This window comes from Thunnus thynnus, chromosome 14 (genome assembly GCF_963924715.1).
Source record: "Thunnus thynnus chromosome 14, fThuThy2.1, whole genome shotgun sequence".
Classification (NCBI taxonomy): Eukaryota; Metazoa; Chordata; class Actinopteri; order Scombriformes; family Scombridae; genus Thunnus; species Thunnus thynnus.
Window position 1 is genome coordinate 15331486 of NC_089530.1, and position 25177 is coordinate 15356662.

At 40.9% G+C, this 25177-nt stretch overlaps 3 protein-coding genes across 8 annotated transcripts in view; 2 read left to right on the top strand and 1 right to left on the bottom strand.

The window, feature by feature from the left end:
- The window catches only part of LOC137197048 (E3 ubiquitin-protein ligase MARCHF8-like), a 78482-nt gene extending 63382 nt beyond the window's left edge, over nucleotides 1-15100 (top strand). For 4 of the 5 annotated variants that reach the window (XM_067610129.1, XM_067610130.1, XM_067610131.1 and 1 more), the window contains 3 exons: nucleotides 6266-6446; nucleotides 7556-7691; nucleotides 11287-15100. In XM_067610129.1, the coding sequence (XP_067466230.1) occupies nucleotides 6266-6446; nucleotides 7556-7691; nucleotides 11287-11591 (622 nt within the window). In that variant the 3' untranslated portion in view covers nucleotides 11592-15100. The other variant, XM_067610133.1, reaches the window with a different exon arrangement.
- On the top strand, nucleotides 165-6258 carry LOC137197543 (uncharacterized; the record flags this gene model as incomplete). The annotated part of the gene is made up of 1 exon (XM_067611038.1): nucleotides 165-6258. A coding segment is annotated over one exon (993 nt), but the record flags the coding sequence as incomplete, so codon positions are not given.
- Nucleotides 15101-15486: 386 nt separating the features above from the next.
- Nucleotides 15487-25102, bottom strand: alox5a (arachidonate 5-lipoxygenase a). Of its 2 annotated transcripts, XM_067610124.1 has the most exons (15): nucleotides 24850-25102; nucleotides 24611-24729; nucleotides 22744-22942; nucleotides 22534-22615; nucleotides 22326-22448; nucleotides 21588-21694; nucleotides 21323-21495; nucleotides 20973-21119; nucleotides 20682-20885; nucleotides 20518-20604; nucleotides 18058-18236; nucleotides 17728-17849; nucleotides 17237-17337; nucleotides 15885-16055; nucleotides 15487-15695 (listed from the first exon to the last, which is right to left on the bottom strand). In XM_067610124.1, exons 1-15 carry the CDS (start codon nucleotides 25085-25087, stop codon nucleotides 15516-15518), a joined length of 2232 nt encoding a protein of 743 aa, XP_067466225.1. In that variant the 5' UTR covers nucleotides 25088-25102; the 3' UTR covers nucleotides 15487-15515. The 2 variants fall into 2 exon arrangements, with proteins under 2 accessions (XP_067466225.1, XP_067466226.1); XM_067610125.1 differs by having other exon boundaries at nucleotides 24611-24958.
- Between the last annotated feature and the right edge of the window lie 75 nt (nucleotides 25103-25177).

The window sequence follows — 25177 nt, forward strand, 5'->3', positions numbered from 1 at the left end:
TTCAGTGTTGCTCATTTTCAGGCACACTTTCCTCTTTTCAATTTTCCTTTGTTTTCAAAAGCATGATGTCTTTTCCATTTCTCTTTTTTTGTCCTTTCCCTTTCCTTTTCCTGCTGTCCTTCACCATCATTGTCTATTACATGGTCCTCTTTCATTAAACACACGTTCACAAACACTCTCACACCAGCAGTCAGGATCAGGACTGTCAGAAGCAGACGGCTGTGGTACTTTTGAATTCTAACGGTAAAACCTGCCAAGGTTCAGGAGGTATTTCAGTGACCACCCTCTGCACAGACGCCCTACCAGCCTCCAAACACACCAAACAACGAGACTGGCTCTCTCTGCTCCGCCCTTCCTCTGTCAACATCCGCCCCAACGGCTCCCTCAGGTTTTCAGTGTCTCTGAACGATGTGGGCCAGCGTGTGGACAGTCTCTGTCGCGGTCTGCACTTTATAGATCGCACCTGCTCTGAGGGAGAGCTGGAGCTGAAGCCCGAGCCCGCTCAGCCGCCCGGCTCAGATCGAAGGGCGCACACGCTAAACGGCAAGCTGGTTGCGGCACCTGCACACCAGAACCCAAACCCAGCCTTCTCGACACACGCCCACCCCCACCTCGTCCCCTCCTTCACTAACAACTACAAATACATGTTGGGCGTACCTCCCAGTAATTTTCTCCCACCTGATTCTGCTGTTACTGCCCCTCCTCCTCCTCTTTCCAACACCCACCTCCACCCTCATCACCACCATCACTCCCCGAGCTCCAACTTCCTCCGTCTTCTCCTCCCCTTCTCTCGATCCTCTACCTCGGCCAGCCTGCAGTGCTCTGAGCTGGGCAGCTACGCCTCCCACCTCCACATCACCAAGTCCTCCAGCGCCCTGCTGGCTGGCAGTGAGTCAGGGTTTGCCCCTGACGACCTACTGGGAGATGATGATGTGTTTGAGGAGGAACAGCCCCATCCAGCTCGAAAGGGAACAAGCCAGCTGGCAACCCCAAGTACAAGCACTGTGGCAGGTGCTCTTCTAGCCCCCCTGTGCTATATGGATGAGGACAGCGACCTGGACTGCTGCCCGTCCCCTTTGTCAGAGAAAACTGGGCCACTGTCACCCTATTCACTATCTGGCGACTGCTGCAGGTGGGTGACTTTCTGGATGGTGTGATAAGCACCCACCATTCCTGTGACATGATAGAGCCCAGACCACCCCTGTGCCGTGACGTGGCAGTGACCCCCAGAGCCCTGTTGAGTAGTGGAGAGCTTCTCACCCTGTAGTATAGTCACCCAGCAAATATCTTAACAACACAGTAGTATTTGTCCTCAAAACACCTGCTTGGGGAGCGCCCCGGCAACCAAATGGTTACTGCGCATGACACATAACCGCAACATCCCTGGTTCGTCATACCCACCATCTCTCTCCCCTTGTTTCCTGTCTGCCTCATCAACGCTGCCCACCATCTAAAGGTAAAGGTAAAAACAACAAAAAAAACACACCTGCTTGAAGTGGAGCTGTTAGTCAAAGGAACCTGACACACACAGTAGGTGCTTTAGTCTACGCGCACTGCAACACAGTATGCTTCTTCCTCAGCAGTCCTGATTCAACCCCTCCCTTGCGACTAGAGCAGAAATGTGACTTCATTTAATTTCATACCATCTCATTTCACTTCACTGTTATCTCCACCATGTTTTTCATTGTGCCGTCAGGCTGGGTTTTTGTGTAATTTTCATTGTTACTAGATCGATGAGGCATTAAAGTGTCTCGCATGGGCTGTGAAAATTTGTGATTGATTTTGCCCATAAGCTTTAAGCTTTGCAGTAGAGGCAGAAATAAGCGGGGATGGCAATGATAAGGAAAAGATAGGGGGCAGAGGTTAGGGTACATATTTTAATAGAATTGAGGAGTGGAGTGTGTGTCTGTCTGAGAAATAGTGGAACAGAGGCAGACAGGGGACAATAAATGGCGTTGAACCGATGGAGTCTGTGTGATTGGGTCAACAGGGCTCTCATCAGTCTTTTTCACGTGACAGTCAATGTGCAATCTGTGAGTAATATTTGATTACAGACCAGGTCATTGCTGCATGGCCCCCCACAGATGAAGCTTGCTAGAGGTAGACCTGACTAAGTCACCAAGAAAAGGAGTTTTGAGCCCCACATAGAAGGAGTTGAGTCCCTCTGGGTTACAGTATCTGTCTGTCAATACCTCGCCTGGCAGCAGCTCAGGAGATTGATGAGGGTTAAGTCTTAAACACAAGAGACATGTCAATTATATACTTAATACCGTATGTCTCTTTTTTTCCTTCTCAGCTGTGGTCTGTGCATGCACTGCGTTTCAGATTATACATCTTACGTCAGCAGTGGGCCGATAGAGAAACATGAGAGCTCAGAATTGGCAAGGTGAAGGCCAGAGATCAGCAGGCAGATTATTGGCTTCAAATAGCCTCCACAGTCTCTGCACACACAAACACAAACAAACACATCGTGCCAGCTTCCTGTCAGGTGGCTTGAAGCGTGAGCTCAGACCAGAGGCTGTCCTCACTTGTGAAAGTGTGTGTGTGTGTGGGGGTGGTTGTTTTTCACAGAGGAATAGCATGTTAATTAATAGCCAGCTCTTTTATCGACAGCGTTTCAGAAAGTAGATAGATGACAATCTTGTAAACGGTGACTTGGTCTATTTCCTTATCACAAATGTCACAGAAACTTAAACATTTACAAAGGGGAATTTTAACTTTTTTTTTTTTAAGCTGGCATCATTTACATCCATTTGCACATTGGCTAGTAGCCTTCTTTTCCCCTGCTTTTCACTGGTGCATTGCTAAGTTTCTTGGTGCTTTACTGCCACCCGTTGTTGATCAGATTAATGGTGTGAAACCAGGTATTATTTGACCCTTTTCATTTGATAGACACTGCCAATCTTTGAGTGAAAACGGTCAGAGTTATGCTTCTTTGCTGTGACTACTATTTCTCCTCCTCCAGCTCTTGCATCGTGTTTCACCTGTTCGTTGTCTTCTTCTTTTATAGCATGCACTAAACATGTGCGGTCCTCGTGCGTGTACTAGCAGAGCCTCAGATACGATCAAAACAGGGTCAGAATCTTTGCCCCGTAGTGGCTAACTCCACAGGGTACCTTTTAAGCTTTTACATCTGACAACGTAAATCAGCAAGATTACATATAATTCCTTAACCTTCCTCCAAAAGATAAGTTTCTTCTAAGCTAATTTAATATTCCCTTTTAAAGCCAGCTTGGCCACACAAAGATGAGTAACCTCTTAAGACGTGCAAGAGAGGTGAAAGGAGGAAAAAGGGAGGATGGCTTCCAGTGGTGCTCCTGCTAATTAAATTGTGTTTTTGTCTGATCAGCCCGTCTCTGGCAGGGTGCAGAGTTTAAACCGTTCAGACTGAAAACCAACTGAGAACAGAGGAAAACAAAATGCCTCATTTCAATGCTCATCACTGTTCTCCACATCACCCCCATAAATATCTGTTTAGCACAAAAAAAACAGATTGGTGCTGAAAATTTTATTTGAAAACAAACACATAAACACTTCAGGGCAGAACAAGGAATAGCTGGAAGGAGGGGGATCTTAGAGCGACAGACTGAGAGAGTGAGGAGTGCCACAGGAGAGCAGTACGAGGAAACCGACAAGAGAGAGAACAGGAAGAAAGTAGATGCCTCGCCTAGGCTGTAATGTCGCAGAGCTTGTTTCCCTCTCAGCTTGAGGTGCTTGTGATTTCTCGACTGTTTTGCTTCTCACATTTTCATGTTGACACACTCTAACGGTGCCTCTGCCATCTTAGAATTACTGTTTAAACAGGGTGTGTTTTGGCAGCTCGAGCGATGCAAATTAAATTTTAACTTCCCTCCCAAGCTTGACAGTGCTTGGAACGTGCTGCCGCTGACAGATACAGTTAATTTAGCTGCAAATTTACAAAAGGTTTTGGATTATTCTTTTCATCTGTTCAATATATGGGATGTACAGGTTGATGTGAATGACAGTGCTGAATTTAGTGTGATGCATTTGTGAGATTTCTATCTTTTTAAGTGCCTTTTTTAGCAGTTTTTTATACAGTCTTGGCTGTTTCTAGCAGGTGAAGCTCCATGAAATTGAGCAAAAACCTGAATTTCTTACAGGTCTCTTCCACTCATGTAGTTTACTGATCACTTAGGGCTGCTTGTGGAGGTGTAGGGATTTTTCTGTGGTTATCCCCTCCTACGATTTGAATAAAAAAATCCACATCAACGTTAGAATAATTTGTTAAATCTGTCCATTTTAACAGGCGCCAGGGCTTGATATGAGCACCAAGAGAATCCAGGTCCTCAGGCAGATTTTTTTTTTTTTTTTTTTGAAAGAGGAGTACATTACAGTATGTGTGGGTTGAGAATCTGCAGTTCATCATCCTGTGATCCATGCAAACAAACAAAAACAAAGCAGCCCAGCCATAACCAATAGAAAAAAAAAAACATCTTCTAGAGATGTTAATTGTGCCTCCTCTATCCTTTAATCCCTCTGTCCTCATTCCACTCTTCCACCTCCTCCTCTTTTTGGAGGAACCGGTAGAAATGACCTATTTTTATGCTCCTTTGTTCATTTTGTCTTTTAATCTTGTAACACTTTGGCCAGATCAGTCAACTCTGGAAATAGCCTTTATCCATCCTCCTTGCTCACTTTCCAACACGCGTGGGTGCATGTGGGTGTGTCCTCGTGCCTTCTTATCGTCTCCTGAACTAGGATGAAGACAATCCCATTTGAACACCCTGCTCTCTCCGTCTCCCTCCTTTTTTCCCCCTATACCTTTATTTACTTGTTTCTTCTTCTTATAGTAGAAACACTTCCTGGTTCATGCATCTGTTTGTAGAAATTAGTGGAAAAAGTGGAATAATTGAAGAGTGGGCTGAAATAGTGAAAGTACATGGCCTTCAGTTGTGTACAGTTGCTTGTATCAGTTAATCTATGAAACCTCTGCAGGGAAATCATTTGCACTTTATTCTACACTGGAAAGGATTTTCCTCCCTTTCCAGTGGCTCAGTTAGTCTAACCAGATACATCATTCTGAACTTTAATCAAAGTTGTGTTGAAGTGGAAACAAGCAGCTGCTGATTTTGGGGCTTATTACTCATTCACTGAGGACTCTGCTCTAGTCTGAGCAGCTGCAACAAGGTCACGGACTTTACCTTCTGCTTCCTGCAAGTGGTGTGTGTGTGTGTGTGTTTGTGTGTCTGTGTGTGTGTGTTATTGCCTCGACTTGGAGGTAATAACCCTTTCCAACTCTGTTTTTAAACCTCCATTTTATCCCTTACCACTGACTCAGACACTTACTGGTGGAAGTGTGTACATATCTGGATTCTCGTACTGAACAGACAGACACAGACAAATACACTCTTCCTTAGCGCGGGTGACTAATAGCTGCTGTCCTCCAACCTGCCAGACGAAGTCCAATATGTCATCTTGAGGAGGAGAGGTAGACCACTTCGGACCTGATATTAAAAGTGTGTTTGGTTCCTCTCGCTGAGAAAAGCGTTTCCAGTAGTCCTCAGAGGTAGCAGACACCTAATCGAATGTTCCAGTCGTCTCGGTGCCCAGAATAGCCACCTTACAGCAAGCATCTACAGGGGCTGGACGCAATATCACAAACATCTCATAAAATCGAATGCAATTGCATGCAGTAGCCTTGCAACAAATGCTGGATTTGTAACTCTGTTGTTGGACTCTGTTGTCATTTATGAGGTTGTGGTTTTTCTGCTTCCTGTATGTATCATCTTAACATGGTCCTCACTTAGTTTTCATCACAGACAACATGATTGCCGCTGCTACAACTGCAGGGTATCTGAGATTAAATTTGCTGCATTCAATTTTGTGCTGCTTGGCTGCAAGAACACAGAAGATCATTTTCAGAAAATGTCATTTTGATTTGCAAATGAAGTGCTTTGAACCAAATTAGTTTGTCTTGATTGAGTTTTTTCACCTCTGACATGTGTTGTCGTTTTGCTTTCAGGGTGTTAATATGCTTTTATATTTGCGAAATTATATTCCTCTCTGCCGTGCTTTCCTTTATCTGTTTCTAGTGTGAAATTAACAAATATTTTTTGTTATACTTATTATACATACTGCTAGAAAATGCGACAAGTTTGCTGACAGTTATGTTCCAAACATGAGTTTGACTTTGGGCTAGATATGTCAGCTTTTCCCTTTTTTATCTTTCCTCTGCCCTGTCTTCCTACTATTACAGCTGTCTCGCCTCTTGCTGAGTGTTGACTGTATGTTTTGGCTCCCGTAGGATTTGTCACTGTGAAGGGGATGACGAGAGTCCTCTGATCACACCGTGCCACTGCACGGGGAGCCTGCGCTTCGTCCACCAGGCCTGTCTACAGCAGTGGATCAAGAGCTCCGACACTCGCTGCTGTGAGCTCTGCAAATATGAGTTTATCATGGAGACCAAGCTCAAGCCGCTGCGCAAGGTAAGGCACAGTTTGTATGTGTGTGTGTTGCAATGTTGGGAGGTGTACACATTCGTAGAAAAGTAATTAATGCTCCCGTTGATTAGTTTGTTCTCACTTAATAAATTCAGGCTGTCATTGCAGCTCAGCTCCCAAGTGTCACAACTAAGCTCACATCATTCCTTTGTTATGAAGCTGAAAATGCCAAAAGCTGTCTCCAATCTGTCATGCAGATAACACAAGCATGACACTGCGCTTTGAAGCCGATTTCATAGGCGGAACTTGTGGGGTGTGGGGGTGTGGGGGGGGGGGGGGGGGGGGGGGGGGGGGGTTGTGAGTGTAGGGGGGTTGTGATTCATTTCAAATGGTTTAGGGGCAGCATGCCTCCATTAAATGCTCTTATCAATCTCTGTGGCCTGAAGATAGCAGGACACTAATTAAAATTCCTCCACCCTTCATTAGTTGCACAAAAGGCCTTAAACAAACGCTTCGCTCTTAATAGCTTCTGAATCTCGCCGGTGAGTAATGAAGTTACGAAATTCGAGATGATAGGGGGATTCCAGTGTTCCTGTGAAATGTTTGTCAATGGATGCTTGGCTTCATCTCTTAATGAAACACCCGCTTCTTGTCAAACTGACCCTGCAATCATAGCACAAATACCCAATCTCTGCCATTTTTCTCATTGCTGAGTGCATTTGGATGTTCAATGAGCCTAAACAGCATATTTGCAGAGTGTGAGTGAATCTGATGGTGCTGGCATCGTATTATTATCATGTTTTTTTGTATCCATGGGCTCATTCCCTGATAATATATTGTGCAGCCTGTGACAGGCACGGTGCTACAGTCTGTAAGCTGTGCTGGCTGGCAGGCAGCAGGGTGCCGGGCCTTTCTATCCTGGGTGTTGTATGCCACTTATCTTCTCTATCTTGCTCACTCTGCCAAGAAGTGTAATGTAGCATTGGATCTAGATCACACTAGCTGAATGCCCTCCATCAAATATTTAGCTCACACTTTGAGGTGCTCCAGAAAACTGCTACGAGAGCCAACAGTTTAGCCGCTTAAGTGTTGTTTCAAAGCTTTCGACCTCCTCTCATGTCATTCCTTTGTCCTCTTCTTGCTCTCCGCCGCAGTGGGAGAAGCTACAGATGACGGCGAGCGAGAGAAGGAAGATCATGTGTTCGGTCACCTTCCATGTCATCGCCATCACCTGCGTGGTGTGGTCGCTCTACGTTCTCATCGACAGAACAGCGGAGGAAATCAGACAAGGTCAGCGCAGTCTCCGATGCACACAAACACACACATAAGCATAATGTGATTGTCTGTGTTGGATGTTGTGTTGTTATAAATGATCCCATCAGTTATATCATCCATTCACCCTCTTTCTCCAAGTCATTCATGTACACTATTTAATGGCAAATAAGCATCACTGTGCTGTTATTTCAGTGGTGTGAGTATTGAATGTAAAATGTTCTCGAAGGTTGGAATATAAGTGGGCGTAATTTGCTTGGCCTCACTTTTTCAGTAGCTCAGTGGGCATCAAAGTCGCGACTGAGCCCGAACAAATGTGTAGAAGAGTTTGCGGTTTGCTTTAGAGATGATTTTCTGTCTGGGACTTTCAGTTCAATTCAGTTCACTTTGATTTCAGACCTAAAGTACATAAAAGAGAAAGATAAAAGAAGGTGAGAAGAAAAGAGATTTAAGAAATAGATATTTACATCTATCATTCTGAGATCCACTTTGAGACTTTCAGAGTGAGGTCATTATTGCAAAGTTAGGTGATTTTTGGTTCGTTCTCACCTCTTTGATGAGGTTAGATCAGGTTCAGTGTGTGTGTGTGTGTGTGTGAGGGGTGGATTAAAATAAAAAGATGACAGTCTTATCGTTAAAGGAACGAATGTAGACAGCAAAAGTGCCTCACAAGGATAAAAGAAAAAGTTTTTGGTGTTACATAGACCACAAGAACTAGGTAAACTGTCGAGTGTAAATTTCGTCACTAGTGTTTTTTCAAGTCTGCTTTAAAACAACAGTCAGGTGTCCATATGAACAGTGAAAGAGGTTCTCCTTGCTGTAATCATTCCTCTTGTTCATACTGGCTATTAAAAGATCCCCTTTAAATGTACTTTCAATGTAAGTGATGAGGGCCAAAATCCACAGTGTGTCCACACAGTCATTTTATATGAGGCTTCAGCAGTCTGAGTTAGTCATATCAAGTGGATATCTGCCACATTTACAGTCTGTTTAGCATCAAATTCTCTCTTTGTGTTTCCCTGTTGAGCTGCAGTGGAAGTATAGTAACAAAAAGAGGAACTTTGGCCCTAAAAAGACTGTAACATTGAAAGATATCTACTTGATTTGACTCATTTAGATGCTTCATTTTAGCTTCAGATAAACTTTTAAATACATTTTTGCACAGAAGTAGGATTGTGGATTTTAGCCCCCATCACTTACATTGTAAGTGCATCATGAAGGGATCTTCCAATGGCCAGTATGAACAGGAGGATTAATTATGACAAGAAAAACCTACTTAAGTGTTCATTTGGGCATCTGATTATTGTTTTAAGACAGACTTGAAAAATTGTGAATCCGTCCTTTAAGTGTATGTGCCAAACTGGAGCATGCTACAGACCAAACGCCATAGAAGCTTCACGCAATAATCCAGCAAGTAGTCAGTAGGGCATGATGATCTTTTAGAAAACCCTAGAATGAGAAGAAAACAGCACTAGCAGCTTAAAAGCCCCTTCAGCGTCCCCTAGAGCCACTGGGTAACAAAAAGACTGACACTTGCTAGCAGGGCTTAAAATGGCTGCTTTAATGATGAGCTGTTGCAGCATTTACTGGCACTATGTCTGCTGCCAGTCATTCCTCTCTGGCATATTTGGCGCTTCCGAGACAGTGTGCAGATGGAAGAGCCGGCTGTGCCTGTTTAGCCCAACCTGATGATTCAGACTTGTTTGAGTCCCTGAAGGCTGTCAGGTTCAATCACCACAGCAACGCCAAATACTCCCTCAACAGCCCTGCTTGTCCTCTGCCAAGTCAACACCACCACGATTGTTTTTTCTCAGTTTGCTTGCAAAGATTATAGCAGAATTAGTTCTAATACACACTGAAATGTTCTTTATTGTCTATTTTTCTTTTTGAATCAGATTAAATGTTTATGATTGCATGCTGAATTTCAATCTGAAGTGTGCAACTGTGATATCTGACTTCACTTTCACTCTCTGAGTTTTTCCTTCTCTATCAATCTGTTTTTGTGGCTTTGGTAATACATGATACTTACACTCTCTTTACCCATGCAGCCGGAAGAATCCCAGGTAAACTTTTCACCTTTGAACTTTTGACTTTCAAGCTGTATTTTCCCCATCAGCCTTTCTGTCAGCTGTATCCAGTTCTTTCCCAACTGCACTTTCTGCCCCTTTCCTTCCCTTTTCTGCCTTGATTTCAGGATAAAAATAATACTTCTTCACCCTTAAAGGCCGGTTATATTCACATCACCTCACTGAATGTTCCGACCTAATGAACGCAGACAGACAGAGAGGCGAGGAACATGCTGTGATTCATCTCTGTGTTACACTTTGCGACAGTGGGATTTGATTAAAATAAACCTCGCTGACAGATTCGCACACAACAAACAACACATTCATTTCTTCTCATAAAATTAGCTGGAAAGCACCTGATCTTGCATAAACTTAGTTCATATCTTACTGATTGTGTGATGTTTGCCTTGTTTGAATTTGTATACCTCCCATCATGTGAGGCATTTTTCTATTTCATACCTTCTTATTTCATCCAGGGTACAATTTGGTAACACTCAAATGTGGACCTTTCTGAAATATAGTAGCCAACATGAAAAGACTGATGGGTTGCAGGTCAGAAGTGTATTTTCAAAGATTTTTCAGAGAGATTTTTTTTTTTTAAAGTTCCCTTTTATGCCTCTTAGTTTTGTTTTGGATGAGGATGCAGTTTGTTACAAGGTTAACACTTTCTAAAATTGCTAATTTTTACCTCTTACTTTGAGTCTTGTGTGTCAGGGATTTTGCAATTTGTAGAACTGCTAGAACTGCCTCAAGGGCCATACAAATGTTTTTGCACAGTTTAGCACATTTACTACAAATTGGCTGCACATTACTGCTAACAGTTTTATAAAGGTTGCTGTAGGGGTTTAGACTTCCATAAATTCATTCATTTCTATTCACGTCACTTCAGTATTAAAATCAATTTGCGGACTTTAAACCTGCTTGAGTTAGATAATTACACAGTAAACAACATGTCTGGTCTCTTATTGTCTGTCTCTTATTTTCAGTTGCAAGTGCAGATTGATTTGAAAAGTCTGCACTGCGTTAACAGTAACTTTGACAAAAATAAATGCAGACACAATGTTCACTGTGATAGATGAACTATCTCAAACAAATCTCAGGGACACTGCAGTATGTCAGAAAATCCCCAGTGGAAATATAAACACATGATTTTGAAATAAATGTGTTATAACTTGCAAAAACATACATTCTCACATTAGCTTGCTTCTTAGAGGAATATACAGCACATTGCATACAATGTAATGATATCCTGTCCATTTGTATATTGCATTGTATGATAGTTTCCCTAACCGCACACCTTCCTCGTTAAATCAGATTAAGGTTGATAATAATTATTTTAAAAAAAAACAACGATTGAATCTGCAACAGTTTCTTGAGCCTCCTTCCTGTGTTTTTGCGCTTGTGCATTTTGACCTCCCGAATTTTAGCTAAAGTACGTGTACTAGACAGTGCAGACATTTTATTTTGCAGTAATTGTCAGGACTGCTGTGTTTGACATGTGTGCATGTTTTCTTTTTTTTGTCTGTTCTTCTCTGCCTGTTCCTCAGGGATCCTGGAATGGCCTTTCTGGACCAAGCTGGTGGTGGTGGCCATCGGCTTCACGGGTGGACTGGTGTTCATGTACGTCCAGTGCAAAGTCTACATCCATCTATGGAGGAGACTGAAGGCTTACAACCGGGTCATATACGTCCAGAACCGGCCAGAAACGTGTAAAAAGCTGGCGCTGGAGAAGCCGCCGCTCATGGAGCCGAGTCTGGAGAACAAGGAGACTCTGGCTCCCACCCAGTCGGACACAAACTCCTCCCAGTACACAGAGACAGAGGACTACAGTATGGAGGTGCTCCATGTCTGACCACCAACTGTCACTCAGTCCATGCCATAGGTTGTCCTACTCTACTATACTACACATACAAACAGACCCACAGTGAGGAGTAGCAGTCATGGAAATGTTTGGTGAGGAAAAACCAGATGCTCCCCACCCTCTGATCCCAGACTTGACCCACCAAGATCCCAGATAGACCAAGACTTCCTTCTATTCACATTCCTGTCAAACCGTATTCCTTCCTCCACCCCTCCCTGATCCACACTCCCGCCTCTTTCCTTTCCCAGGACCAGACTCTTTTTACTGACTTCTGTAAATGTCTGAAGAGGCCTGGATTACACCACTCTACACACACACACACACACACACACACAAACTCATGTGTGTACACCGCCGGGAGAGTAAGACTGAGACAAATAGACTCACAAACGGCTCCCGAGGTCTACACGTCTCTGATGCGTGGTTTGTTTGTTGTGGGTTGTGTTAGATTTGTTTGTTTTTACCTCCTGTGAGTCTTGGGCTAACCTGCCATGGATCAGTATGTAGCGCCGCGCATCAGATCTCTGGAACGTTCCAGCTACTGCCCTCTTTGTCGCTGTGGTCTGAGAGTCTGCGCCACCCGACAGATCCGTCAGCTCTACACGGGCCTGGGTCCTGACCAGGCCTTGATCTGGACATGCATCGAAGCACTTTTGTTTTTTTAGTTCCCACAAATTCTTCCCCTTCCTCTATCTTCTCTTCTTTTCCTCTTTAATATGAATTAAGTCTTACATGTTGTACATGGGGGAGAGCACACTCAAACAAACTCGGAAATGTTTGTTTCCTGGGGGTTTTTTTGACATTGCATTTCCTCATACGCACATATACGTGTATATATATATAAATATATACACCCTCCCATGGATGACAAAAAAGGAATTGGGGGAAAAAGTGGAATACTGCTGAAAGAAAACATTGGAGTGTTTCAGTTGAAACAGAAAAAGTGAGTTTTGAATATGACACGTGATCACTAAATTGTGTTTTGGCTCATAGCTCTAATGCAGATGATGGAAAATCCAGCCACAAGACTTCTCTACCCCAAAATGAACTTTCTGAAGGCTTTGAGAATGTAAACTTTTTAAAAAAAAAAATGATAAAAAATAAATAAATAAAATAAAAAAAAACAAACAAAAAAAGCAACATTTTTTTACTGGTCACAGGAAATTGCGAGATAATTTCCATGTCTTGAGATCATAACAAGAGCCTTTGGGCATAAACGGCGTCGCTCATGTTTTTGTATCATGCGGATGACACAGTATTTACAGTGTGATATTCCATGTGCAGTTTTTAATATGTTGATTTGTTTGCTTAGTCATGGGATATGCCTTGAGAAATCCACCGCTGTCTGCTCTCAGTCTGTCTTCCCATCGCTCTTATTCTACATTAAAAAAACCCAAACAAACAGGCTGTAACTGGCTTTTTAAATTTGACTGCTTAAAATAAACATCACAGTACATCTCTTCAGTTATGTCAGTGCACTTCAGCAGAAGAGTTTAGGGTGCTAGACAGACATCTGATGTTTGGATGTGACATATAGGAGTATTAATGAGCATTTCAATGGCACAAAAGTCCTCAGTTTCAGTGAAAAGTGTCTTGTTTCTTGCCAGACTCTCATCACATGGTGGAGGAGGATCTATTTTAGTATTTAATCACAAGACAGCCAGCATGTTGCTTCTTCTGTTTGATTGAAAAATGATTCTCTCACATCTTGGCCGTACGTGGCTAAAATGAGACAAATTGTCCCAACACACGTTTCTCAAAAGAAGCACGGTGAAGCACATACTGAATACTGTCAGCACATTATTTCAGCATTAAGATGATTTTATATCAGTGTGTAACATTTTCACTGCACTTTCATCAATAAACATAATTTATTAGTGCAACACATCCATATGTATGCATCATCACTCACTGAGGAGCTGCAGCGCCACCTGCTGGTGCAGTCTGAGATGGGCAGCAGTTGATTTCTTAGGGCGACTTGTTTTGGGGCTTACAGTCATTGTAAGTGCTTTTGTCTATGTGGGAGCACAGCAATGCCAGGCTCATGTTGAGCCTCACAGCCATTCCAGCAAAACACACATTTTTAAAAGAAAAAAACTGTCTTTGATACCAGTATACTGTCTGTGAACAACGATGGTCCAACGACATACCTGACGATTACTGCTCAGCAGCAGCAGCAATAACTGAAATCAGCGCTTTGTTCTTTGCAGCAATGCATACTGTACTTGTGTATATGCCCCTTGGTGACTTGAGATCTGGAGTCTAATATAATTTTAATACATAATATGAGCCGAGGGAGTTGTTGGGTGTCGAGTCAAATTAAGACCTAGTAACGAGAAGGTTCTCTGAAACTTCAATACCCACGAGGCTCTGTGCAATTAGACAGATAAAAAGTGCAATTACCCTTTTGTTGTTGTTCTATTCTATAGTTATGTACTGGTGTTTAATGTCCAGGGCGTCCTCTGGGTATAAAATGATTATTTCTTCATTTTGTGTTGTATTTATTTTTAAAAGAAAACAGAGTACAATTTGTTCATTTAAAAAAATCCCTTTCATTGGTAATTTTATGCAATTTACACTTAATTTTTTTCCCAGGCATAAATACCAGAAAATCATTTTCACTCTTTGTTTTGCACTTACCTGTTGCATCATTTAGATATTAGTGTTGTTAGAAAACAAAGCAAAACAAAACAAAAAAAACCCTTGGTTGCACATCCTTAATGTGAACATCTGCTCTTCCTTCTGCTTTTTAAATTGCTTGTTCAATTTTGTTTTAAATATGCAGTATCTGGACCCACACCATCAAACTTGATTATTTCATGTTATTTACATATAAACAACATGAAATATGAACAAATATGTCTGAGATTGTTAAAATGATTAAAGACGGATTGTAGATCGTTGTTTTTTTCACTTTCTTTCACTTACTGATAGGAGCTGGCTCCTTTCATGAAATCTGAGACAGAAGTTATGATAAAAAAAAAAAAATTGAGGCCACATTAGGACACTTTTTTTTCCACACTAGCATGTTCCTCTCTGAGAGCAGCTTTGTCTTTCTCTCTTTCTTATCGTCTTATCTATCACCCTGGCCTGATTTCTGAATTTTTATTACCCTTTTGAGCTGGACGTCGACTGAGAAGGAAAGGTACTTTCTCAGCAACACTGTCCCAGTATTGTAGGTTGAAGTCTAGATTCTTCTGTTTCTGTCTCCATCCTGTTTGCTTAAACCTGTCACGTCTGGGAAAAGTGTAACTTGCATAAAGCTACATTTGTTTACTACTGACTGGACTTGAACATAAATGACTGTTCCCCTGTCTTATGATATCATTCCACAAGTTTGTCTGTGAATTTACTTTGGAATAGTAACTGTAAAAACTTTGGTAAAAAGTACTTATGTTTTTAAAAGAAATCTTGATGTGTTTTGACTTTAATTTCCCATGTTTGAACAAAGTATGTAGAATTAAAAAGAACAACCAAATAAAAATTAAGTTACTTTTAAAGCTTTGTGATTTGGGTCACTGTTTTATTGCATATTAAGTGAATCATGAGGTCTGAAATTAAATATGGCGACAGGATTTGTTGGTGACAGGAGCATCATTATGGTGTATTTGACAAGGTTTGTGTTCACATTATCAGACGTACTGCAATTAAACATTTATTCAGCTACACACAGCAGCTATAGAGGAAAACAAATTTTAATTGGCAACTCCATACTCCAATTTATCCCATTTTGACTCAAATAAATGACAAAAAACAATTTAGAAGCAAAGTTGAGGTTTGGCATTTGGCTTTGTTTTTGTCAGCATAGATACAAGTACCAAAATTATAAAAGAGTTTTATAACATTTGGACAATCAGCAGAACTTCAATGTGCTTTTTGCAAAATGAAAAGTAAGGACATGATAAGTCATATTACTCAAACAGCAACACTGTTTGGGATTTTGTCAGGGGACATGTTGTAGTACGGCAGCTTCTTTCCCTCGTTCCTCCTCTTGATGGTGCTGGTTATCTCTGCCAGCTGCTTTCTGAACTTTTCCATGGCTGCCTTCACTGGCTTCTCTATGAAGTGCTCATCAGGATACATGCCCAGATACAACTGCAGGAAGAAAGAGAGAGGAGATGAGTCACACTGCAAGAAGGAAAGCACACAAAGCAAAGGGAAGCTTCCTAGGAAATCAGAAATAGTTTGTGCGAAAGTTGTCTGGCCCTTGAGTGACCCAGTCTGCGTAGACAGGTGTGTTTAAGTGTGCAAATGATTGCCGGTGTGTTTGGACGCTCTCCGTACCTCATTCTCCTGGTACTGGCTGAGGGCCCAGACGGCTCCCAGGTGCCAGCTGGAGCGTCCACGATCAGGAAGGCTCTCGATAATCAAGTTCACATTTGCCAAGCCCTTCTGGTTGGGTGGGGGCTTCCGCATCGTAGATGGAGCGTTGGGAATCCAAGAGCACCAGTCGTACTGCATAATATACACAAAGATTAAGTTAGTGCATGCAGACTTGGAAAGTAAGTAAATGCACTTAAGTACAATTTTGAGAAACCTTTTGTGCTACTTTCTACTTCTATAATCTACTTTTTACTCCACTACATTCATCTGACAGCTCTAGGTACTAGATAAATACCATAAAAAAACACAAGTTTATAAAATATATTGTTAAAGATTAAAAATAATCTTAAACTTAAAGATCCCTTTCAGACATGTTTTAACATGTATAAAAAGACTCTGCTTGGAATAATAATTTGTATCTGATATGGTTTTTCCACAAAATTTAAATTACCTGTTTAAAATCTACTCCTCCTCCCTAATGGAAAAATCCAGAAACTATGAATATGCAAATATTGTTCACATGTTGTTTAACTACAGTGCACAAACACTGTGTCCATTCTCAGTGTTTGTGCACTGGAGGCCTTAATGTATGATATATATCTATAAAAAGTATCTATGAGTTCTTAGCTGTTCCACCAAAGGAGATTTTCCCACTAAACGTCTCACTTGGTTTCTTTTAAAAACTTTTCACGGCCTAAAAAGGTAAAATTATTCAATATTTCATTTAAAAAAATCAAAAAAATGAATACACATTTGTTGGGTCTTCTTTCCTTATTGTGACCCAGTGGATGGGGGCCGACTTACCTACCTACCTGTACATAAAGTAGTTCAAACTCGCTCTACCTTGTGCAGCTACAACAGTAAATGCTACTTATTCATCAGTATGAACAATCTAATAATGTCATATACAATAGTACGTCAGTCTCAGGGATCGTTTCCTACAGAACAAATACTTTTACCTTTGATACTTACTTGCTTATAATACTTCTGAATGTTTGCTTAAGTGGGATTTAAAATGAAGTTAACTTGTAAAGGAATATTTTTATATTGTTGTACTCGTACTTTTACTTAAGCCCAGGATATGAATACTTCCTCCACCACTGTGTGCATGTGAGTACAAACTTTTATTGAACTGAACAGACACAGTCATACAGTAACTATGCATAATGCATGTCAAATAATCTTCAAGAATTCATCCACAACTGCAGGGCCAACATGTAATTTGTCTTATTTTTTTATTTATTTTATTTATTTTTACTGTAAATCAGTCTTATAAATATAAAAATGTTGGTTCCTGATTATCTGTTACTCACCTGTCCAAAGTTGACAGCTGCATGTTGGGCTGAAGCAGTGAACACAACGACAGTCAGGTACTCTATCAGCTCCTCACGTGATTTCACGGACTTTGGGAACTCTGTGTAAAGATTGTGGACAGATATAGTTAACAAACTGAGCTTAAATCTTTCTTCCACATTTTATTTGTCTTTTGCAAGGATTGCTGTGTGAAACCTCTTTGCACAATGCAGACAGGTAATGGTGAAATGCAGGAAGCTTATTGAAACACTGGGGCTCAGTCGATGACACCATCAGACACCTGTGGTTTCCTGTCTTCCCTCTCAAACCATCTGTCTATGACAGAACAGATTTGAATTTGTAATGCTGTCTGTTCCCCATCGTACATGTCTTCACCCATAGTAATGAAATATTGAAGGTGTGTGAGCTGCTTCTCTCCTTGGAAAAAGAAACTTTGGTTAGTTGCTCCGTTTTGACTGTTGTTGCAATGTTAAAGAGAAATTATACCCACCACAGTAATCGAAGTCCTGCATACCAAAGCTGCACACATCTTTAATGAAGGCCTGGATTTCTTCATCTCCCTGCACCGTCTCATCGCTATTGTAGTAAATATGCACCACATCTGACACAAAGCTGACAGAAAGAAAACAGCACAGCAGTCACGTACAGAGGCAATAAAAAATGCTGTAACTTCTCTCCCTTTGAAAACCTGTCACTGTCACACACGGGAGTAGAAATGTCCCCACACCTCTCACTGTCTACCCTTTGTTATGACTGTTTTCTCTGACTATTCATGACTCCTGTCCATAAAAAAAAGGGAAAAAAAAAAAGAGTTCCTCACCTCTTGGTAGCCTCCCACACCTTGTTGCCATCGTCTCTGTAGAAGTAGGTTGGCAGCTCCTCCTGGTTGTCCACACCACGGGATTTGATCATATCAGGGAAGCACAGAGACCTGAAGGTCAGAGTCTTCACGGCCTTCTGAACCAGCTGGACATGACCACCTCCACCTGTTGCATTTGCCTTAGTGAGAAATATAAGACACACTTTACTTCTCCTCCCTGCAGCTGAATTATGTGCTTGTTTTCTCCTATTTTTATGAATAAACAAAACCACATACAAACAAATCTCAATTACAGTTTTTCCAAATTACTTTGGCACTTTGGCAAGTTGTCAAGACTGAAGATGCATTTCCAGAAACAGCTCATACATGCAACAAAACACTATAGTTAACCTGCAAAAGGCTGTAACTCACCCAAAACCTTTAATTCATGTCTCAAAATTAAGTTATTGTGTCAATGAATAAGTCATTGCCACCAAAATGACACGTTCCTTTGACCAAGGTGGTCAAAATGTTTAGATGTTTTATCAGAATGACAGTGGACTCTGGAAGTGGTTGCTCATCTCCGAATTCCCAAACAGTCTTGTCCTACATGTTTTCACAGACACTGAATGCCCGCTGTACCAGTTGAAGCTAACTGACTGCTATTGTGTATCAAAGTGAAAGTTCCTTGGAAGCTGATTTCAACAGTACAACGCCTCACATTCCACTTTGTAAGCAAACAAGCACTTAGAGGTGAGCATGTAATGTGAAGAAAAACAATGTTATTTCCTGCAATGGTCACACAACACAGTACAGAAACAGTAACAACACAGTATCAGACAAAAAAAACAGAGAATGAAACAAAACACAGGCCTACTATATGCAGGAGTATAGTAACAACATAAAGTTACAGTACAAATCACAGGCCATCCTTTTACTCTTCACACTTCTCATTGACTTCAAGCCTAATACTTTCTCTTGCAATGCAATGGGGGGAAGAATCGTTTTGTATGCTGCAACCATCCTTTGCACACTTCTGCTTTTATGTCATCAGAAGCAGCATGCATTACAACGAAAAAACTGGATTTTGTGGTCATTGATCATATACTTTACACTTCTGTTGCCCGTGTGCAATGTTCATCTGAGCAGGCTCCTCCATGTTCACAAATTGTATTAACTCTGTTGCCTGCAAGCTCTATAAATGTGAGTTGCACATACAGCACATGCCATTGGTTGATCTAAGATGTGAGAAACTCCCCATTTGTAACTGAAGTTTGAATTTCACTCGACAACAAATTTATCAATTTAGCAGATTTTACAACTGCTCCATATCAATGCAATTTATGAAACATGGGTTCAGCAGATTTTGACAATTAGATGGACTATTCTGCATATGATGACTTGCACAATGAAAGAATTCACATATTTTTGAGAATAAAACTAGTCAACTGAGAAGAAACATAATCTATTTTGATCACAAAGACATATACAACCAATAACTGTTCAGATTGTAGATAATTGTACTTAGTCATTTGCCTAAATTGCAAAAGAACAAAGAAAGAGAACTGCTCTTTCTGTTGTGCACAAGTGACAAAATGTTGTGAAGAATTTCACATACTGTTTTGACGACTTCAACTGTCATCCGAGAATTGAGCCAAAGCAGTTCAGTCAAAAATGTTTTTTTCTTCCCTTCCTTCACTTAGATTGAGCTTCATGGTGCAGAATGATGGATGTGCAGAGTTTGACACCAGGAGGCTGTTTTCAAATTCATCTGCTGAAGTGGAAAGTTTCTCTGTGCTTACCTTAAATCTGAGCTCAAGGCGTGTGTACCTACGAGCAGGATTTGTAACATCACAACAACTTTGGAGCCAGCAGTGGTCCAGTATGCAACTTACACAAGTGTGATGTGGAAACTTGAAGCCTCCAGTGCAACTTTTAAAATGAAAAATGTTTATGCATTCATAGATTCTGGGTTTTTCAATGAGGGAGAAGAGTTTTAATTTTAATAAATTATTTTTTTCATATCAAATGCAAATTATTTGTCAAAGAAGAATATTTTTTATTTATGTCTTTAAGTAGAGATAATAAATAAGCTTTTTTGAGTCTTTCGCTCTCTCTCTCATTATTTTGTTTGTTCTTTTGTTGGATTTTTGTTTGGTTTTAAGTCAAAAATAGTATCATCTATGAACTATAATCCAGAAAAAAACTAAAGACTGTTCAGTACACAGCTGATTATGAATTTGTTATGTTGTGACCAAAGTGACCTTTACTGTGTTGGAGCTACATTATAACACAGATTTGCAGATTTGCTGCTTTGATGGACTCGTCATGAAAATTTTCCACGTCTTTTCCCTTTTTTTCCTGTTTCTCTTTCATCTTTTTATCTCTCTCACTAAATTTTAACAGAAACAATCAACTCCATTTTTCTTGTCCTCCTTTTTCCTCTCTCTATACTGCTTTACTGCACATCCACACGCTCACCTTGTCGAAGATGCCACACTCACAGATGAGCTGCTCTCTGGCCTTGGTGTTGATAGCGATGGTGAAACGGATGTGTGGGATAAGTAGCTGTGGGAAGATGCATCAATCAGAGAGTTAATCAGTCAATCTAGCAGTTCAATTAAATCAATCAGAGTTTCTTTTACCTTATACGCAGGGTGGACGGCAGGGAGCTGTCTGTACATGGCGATAGCAAACATCTCTGTGACCAGATGTGTCCTGAGCAGGTGTGTGATGGTCTGGTGGTGCTGGAAGTCAGCTGAGCGGACCCAGATCTTCGCCAGCATCCAGTCGTACTGAGCATCAGTGGGCAGGAAGATCGGGTTGTCCTCACCTGGAGTCTGACCCAGCTGGAAGAGACAGAGGATGAGGGAGGAAGATGAGAAATGGATCTGAAAGTAATACAACAGTACTACTGATGCTAAACGTCACCTCACCTGTATGGCTATAGGCAGGATCTTGTTCTGAGCGTTCTTGTAGAGAAGACAGATGGGAGCTGCCAGGTACTGGAGGGTGCACGGGTCTGTACAGTTAGCACTGATGCCGTCTAACACCACGTAGTCCACTATGTAGATGTTACCTGCCTGGAGCCAGAGCACTGATTTACTGTACATGACAAGTCATTTGGAGAATTTAAATTCAGAATTCACCTCAGTATAATATTAACCAAATGTTCTTGTCCTAAGATGGCATAAGCATGAACTGCTGTCATCTGATATGACTGAAAATACTGTCAAAATATGAATGAATAAAAGAGATTCAAAGAAAGCAAAATGAAGAGATCTACCTCTATTTCCTCCTCCAGAGTCATCTCTCTCTCCAGGCTGACAGATACCATGTCATTTGTGACAGGAAACTTGTCAGGGATTTTGTTGCATTTTTGGATCACTACAGGGTTGCAGCCATTCAGGAACTGGTACCCAAACATGAAATCCTCCTTCCAGTGTTGCATCACATACTCTGGATAACATAATGTAACTTCATGAAACGTAACGTTATCTAATGTAATTTAATATAAAATAACATAATATAATATAATGTTTGAAGCTGACCTGAGATTGTGTTTTTGATTCTCACAAAGATCTTCTCAAAATCAGCAAAGTCACTCCAGGAGGACTGGAACATGTGCATGAACTGGTTCACAAACAGGTTCTCTATTCTGGAAATTCATGATTATTATCATCATCATCGTTCTTATTTGTCCCTGTGTTCACATCAACAAGGTAAAAATATATATTATTCAGGCAAACACAGCAACTAAAAGTAATTTTGGAAAAGCAGAAGATCATTAAATGCACATTTATTTCAACAATTTCTGTCCACAAAGGTGCAGCTTTTCTGTCAACACCTTTAAAGCTCGCTGTAGAAAATTGCATGACTCATTTTCCGTCTCAGCTACTTCTCCAGCTGATTAATGAAATCACATATAATCGTACATCATTTTCAATGGTTTGTCATTTTTAGCTTTGTTCAGAGCTACATGGGGGCTATCGCATCTAGCGAATAGTTGTCACTTGTATCTGTTTTGTGCTGTTGTGTTTATGTGTCACACGCCTGCATGAAGCACAATGCAAATGTCCCCAGTGATAAACACACAATGCTGCCTCTGTTTTCCAGGTAATCCTGAGTACAGAAAATAGAAGCATGTTATCAGGCTGCGGCTCAGCATCTCATCAGGGATGCTTTGCATTGAAAAAGACCTCTGAGGTTGATGCCCCACTGACAGCTGTCCTCACAGCCACTGTAAACCTGTTAAAGCTTTCAAACAGGCTGTTAGAGGAAGCACGTACGCTTTACTGTAGTTCAGTACGAAGTCCACTCCCTTCTCACTGTCAAACTGGATGTCCCGGGGCAGATCCTTGTGTCTGCAAGCATCTATGCTCATAGGAAAGCCTGGCTGCCACTCCCTCCATCTATAAAGGACAGTAGGGTTGTTAGTGACCAGATTTAGCCTCCTATGACACCCAACAACAGGCTGCATGTGCAAAATAAACCTGCCTGTAGGTTTTGCGCCTCATTTCAAGCTCTGCCTGTCTGTGCTGCTTGACCACGCTAGTTTTATCATCCTGTGGCAGGTGTCCTGAAACAGACACAAGACAAAGTGAGGGATGGAGCCCATCATGTTTTTTCACTTGTGTTTTCAGGCTCTGAGTGATGAAAAAGAGGAGACAGGAAGTTAGGCAAACAAACAAATGAGCTTATGACTACCTCGTCCATCCCTCAGCACTACTTCCTTGTCATCCACCAGCCAGCGGAAGCAGGGGAACTCCACATAGTCTCCAGTGGGGGTCTTGACTGTGATGTACCTGCAGTACCAGTCATCCTGCATCCAGTACTTCTTCTTCTCAATCTTCACCAACACAATCTCACCCAGGTCCTCCCCGACTCTCACGTCATAGGAGTCCACCTGTAATTTAGTCAGCGGCTAAATAAACAGCAGGTGCTGGAAAAACCGTGTCATCTACTGAATCAGGTGTTTATCATTAGTTTGTGACACGTACGCGAAAACATGACTTTCATGTGTGCTTTTGTTAAGGAGCTAAAATGTAACTGGTCTGTTTTTAAATGTCATGAACATGATAAATATTATATTTCAAATGCAAAAACATGAATTTCATATGTGCTTTTATGTTAATTGTCGTGAGCTCTCTTGATGAGAATGAAATAACACTTTTAACATGAGCAATGCTGAGAAAGTTGTAGGAAGCTAACATACTATAGGTAACTTTAACATTTTATATCATGTTGTAATTTTATGTCGCTCAATGATCTGTCCCTTTTTTTCCACTTAAGTTTCAGGTTTGCATGGGATAATAGGTTGAACTCAAATCTCCACAAATTTACTATTTTAATCTTAGTGGCAAAATAGGTGTATTAAAAAATGTATTAATTTTATATTGTCTGTTTAGTGAAGCAAGAGGTGTACACTCTGGCTTGCAGGTCATTGTTTTAGGGAACCAGTTGTAACGACTAAAAGGTCTTTCATCCACTGGTTGAACTCTTGCAATGTTTTAGACTTAAGGTGTTATATAATCCAGGTAGGCTGGCTTGCAAGGAGATTCTTACCCAGAAGGAAAGTATAAATTGTCTCTGTTATCTGGTTTGTGTTTTACTTTATTGTGTATTTGTCTATTGTTACTGTTTTTATGACTGATGTCACCCAGCTGCAAACCAAATCTCCCCCTTGAGGGCAATAAAGATTGGTTGATGATTGATATGCGCCAACTGATCTAGAAAGGAGCTATGTAAATGAACATCCCATCTTCAGGAAATATTTGTCATTTGAAACAAAATAAATGTTATTGTCTTTGGTGTCGAGATGTATCTGTGTTTATACTTTGTGTCTGGAGAAGATGCCAGTTCAATTAGGAAATAATACATTTTAATAACATTGGAGAAACCTTCAATTTGTACATTTTAAAACATTTTTACAACATTGAACAGTGTATATCATATATAAGGATAACAAAACTGCCATCTTAACTAATATTTTTCATTTGAATTAAAAATATTCCTTTGGTTCACAGCAGTGAGGGTGTTTTATCCCCAAAATTAAATGTAAAAGAACAGCACTAATTTCAGAGTTAACATCTCTGTTGTAACTAGGGCTGGGCAATATATTGATATTATATTGATATTGTGATATGAGACATTGTCTTAGATTTTGACAGCATAATATCATGATATAGTTGAAGTGTTGTCTTTTCCTGGTTTTAAAGGCTGCATTAAAGTAAAGTGATGTAATGAGCTTTTGTTTGCCTTTACCCACTTACTCATTATATCCACATTACGGATGATTATTTATCAAAAATCTCATTTTGTAAGTATTATGTGAAAGCACCAATAGTCATCCCCACAATATTGTTGCAATATTGATATCGAGGTATTTGGTCAAAAATGTTGTGATATTTGATATTGTCTATATCGTTCAGCCCAGGTTGTAACTTCCTCTTTTCTACCAACATGCTTGAACCTCAGGCCCCCCAGTGTTTGTTTGTGCTGATCGTTCATAATAAAACTGGATGTATTTGTCATCTTCATCCTCACAGCTCTGCAGCAATGTAACATCACTTACCGCCCCCCTCTCGAAGTCATTGTACAGAGCTTTGTCCAGCAGCGTTCGCTCACTGCATCGCTCCGTGCCCACCAGTGTAATGTAGATGTAGTCATCCGTTCCTGCAAACCACTGGCTCCCTGTGGCGATAGTCACAGTGTAAGAAGGCATCACAGTCACACAGGATGAAGACGACTCCAAAAGACAGCTTCTCTCAAGATGAAGAAATCTGCAGAAAAGAAGTTTCTACCACCACTCACAAAAAGTTTGCCTCAATATTATAGCAAACGTTGTTTTTCCCCTCTTGCTCAAAACTCTTTCTCTGTACTGTGCACTTTTGCAGATGTCCCCACTTCTCACAAACAGGAGTTGAAAGCAGAAGAGGGAGGTGCAGGAAACCAATACGCTTTCTCCCCCTCTGCTATGGTGAACAAGGTCAGTTTTGTATAACCTGGCACCCTCCTGCCTGAATTTGTTATCAGTGACATGTACTGACATGAATATGGGAAGACAGGGAACAATGTCTTTTTTTTGAATGTCAAATTAATTTTCTTTGTCTGCAAACAACAGGAGTCTCTTTTATAAAAT